This window comes from Gymnodraco acuticeps, unplaced genomic scaffold, assembly GCF_902827175.1.
Source record: "Gymnodraco acuticeps unplaced genomic scaffold, fGymAcu1.1, whole genome shotgun sequence".
Taxonomy (NCBI): Eukaryota; Metazoa; Chordata; class Actinopteri; order Perciformes; family Bathydraconidae; genus Gymnodraco; species Gymnodraco acuticeps.
Window position 1 is genome coordinate 2,338,476 of NW_022991187.1, and position 2,332 is coordinate 2,340,807.

Below are 2,332 nucleotides of genomic sequence, written 5' to 3' on the forward strand. Positions count from 1 at the left end.
TCATCAGTCAGTGAAGAGATACCTCCGGCAGCATCACCAGCAGATATAGAGCACCGTGCGTAAAAACGACCTGACAGTCCTTCAGCCTGACACAATGGCATTGGTTGGGATGCATCTCAGTTTAACGACCACGACGCCTTTCTCAGTGAAGGATATTCTGAAGCTGGAGCACCACCACGATTTCGAAAATGATTTTTTGATTACTGATCAAGTTGTTCCGATGAATTATCAGCACGTGTCCCGGCCCAGGGACCTTTATGACTGCCAGGCTGAGCAGTGCGTCTCCGGGATGCAGAAGAAGCTCCATATTCACAACTCAGCAGCAGAAGAGGAGATACATGAGCAGGGTGAGATTACTCTACAAGTTATATAACAGTGTTTACATACATATATATATATATATATATATATATATAAAGTATCTACTCTCTGATGGTAGGCTACTCAGTGTTGTTCAGGCCGAGGGGCGTGCGCGGCCTTTAGTGCGTAATAGCAGGGATGAAACTACCTGTCACGTTTTTATTTTTCTTAAAACCTCTAAATGTATAAACAAAATTACTGAGAAGAATGTATCTTTTAACAAACACAGATTTACCTAAAAAAGACATTTACGTAGTTGCAATATTCGCCAAGAATATCAAGTGATCAACTCAATTTATGAGCAGGCAATGATTGATTTTATTATTACCTTTATTCATTGTAATCATGTATGACAAGCTTTATATTTAATCATGGATGAACCGTTTTAATAGAAAATGGGCACAGAAGTGTTGTTTTTTATAATTTTCACAGGTTCGTAATTAACTCATGAACAGTGTGATACATAAATATGTAATATGTATTGTTTTAAACTTAGTTTAACCATAAGATGTCGTCTTTGACACGTTCAAATAATCGAATTCACTTATTTACTAACGTTTACTTAATGCCATGTGTTGTTTTTGACTTTGCTGTGGCACAAGTAAATGTTTTTTTGGTTAAAATGTGGAAAGAATAAACATTATTATATACTGTAAAATATACTGCAGGTATCATGACGATGATGTGTACAGGGTCGTCTCTTGCAATAGTTTGTTATTGTGTAAAAAAAAACATGGACTTGAACAAAAAAAACATCTTGCTCCATCAACATATGTTCAATTTAAAAATAATAAAATTGGAAACATATTAAGTCTTTCAATATTTATATTTGATGATGAGATAACGTGTACTTTTTTTGGAAACAAAATGTTAAAGATATTTAGCATTTAGCTGTTTGTTTTTTCTTTAGCCTATTTGACTGTTTTATTTTCTCATATGCAGACATAAGCGGTCTTGACAGTTCACCTGAAAGTGAGAAAACCCTGAAGAACGGATCCCGGCCCCGCAGGAAGCCCCGGGTCCTCTTCTCCCAGTCCCAGGTGTCCGAGCTGGAGAGGCGCTTCCGGCAGCAGAGGTACCTGTCCGCCCCGGAGAGAGAGCACCTGAGCCTGGCCCTGAAGCTCACCTCCACACAGGTGAAGATCTGGTTCCAGAACAGGAGGTACAAGTGCAAGAGGCAAAGGCAGGACCTGTCTCTGGAGCTGGGGTTCCCCTCTGCAGGAAGGAGGGTGTCGGTGCCGGTGCTGGTGCGGGACGGGAAGCTCTGCAGCTCTGCACCGTATAACGTGACTCTGGGACATTATAACCCCGTGTTTGGATACGCAAACAGCGGCAGTGTGTACGGCTGCGGCTATCACAGCGTGTCACCCTCAGCCGCACAGATGTGCAATAATAATAATAATAATCAGATAGTGGATTTATCAGGTGAGGGGGGCTTCAACCACGGACACTTCCAGGCTTCATTACAGAGTGTAAGAGGCTGGTGATCAAAGCAGGGAAATGGCGTGTATTATGGCATAATCCAATGGAGAATTTGTATATATTGTTTATGTATCTTTAGGAATTGTTCTGTTGTTAAAAAAGCCTTATAATAATAAATAATGGGTGGATATTTACTGTCATCAAAAATATGATATCCTTTAATATTTTCCTACGATTATAAAAAGTGATACAATATTGGTTATACAATTCGTGTTATTTTCTAAACTAATCCACAACTTCGTTTTGCTATTAGATTATTTTAGTTATAATATTTAATTCGTGTTTTTATTTATTTATATTTATTATTCTACTGGCGCTTCATGGAACATAAGCCTGCATTTTTCGAAGGTGATACTGTCCAACTTTGACAAAAAACAACATTAAAACGTATTTTAAACGTCATTAATGTGTATATTTTAACTAAATAATACCTTAATTCAGTTAAAATGTGTAATCCTCTTAATTTCCAATTAAAGTGAACATACCTGAT

The 2,332-nt window shown here is 38.1% G+C and overlaps 1 protein-coding gene across 1 annotated transcript; it reads left to right on the forward strand.

Annotated features, from left to right (window-relative positions):
* Positions 1-2,332, forward strand: nkx2.7 (NK2 transcription factor related 7). Its single transcript, XM_034238437.1, has 2 exons — positions 1-347; positions 1,303-2,332. The coding sequence occupies exons 1-2, from the start codon at positions 95-97 to the stop codon at positions 1,845-1,847; spliced, it is 798 nt and encodes a 265-aa protein (XP_034094328.1). The 5' UTR covers positions 1-94; the 3' UTR covers positions 1,848-2,332.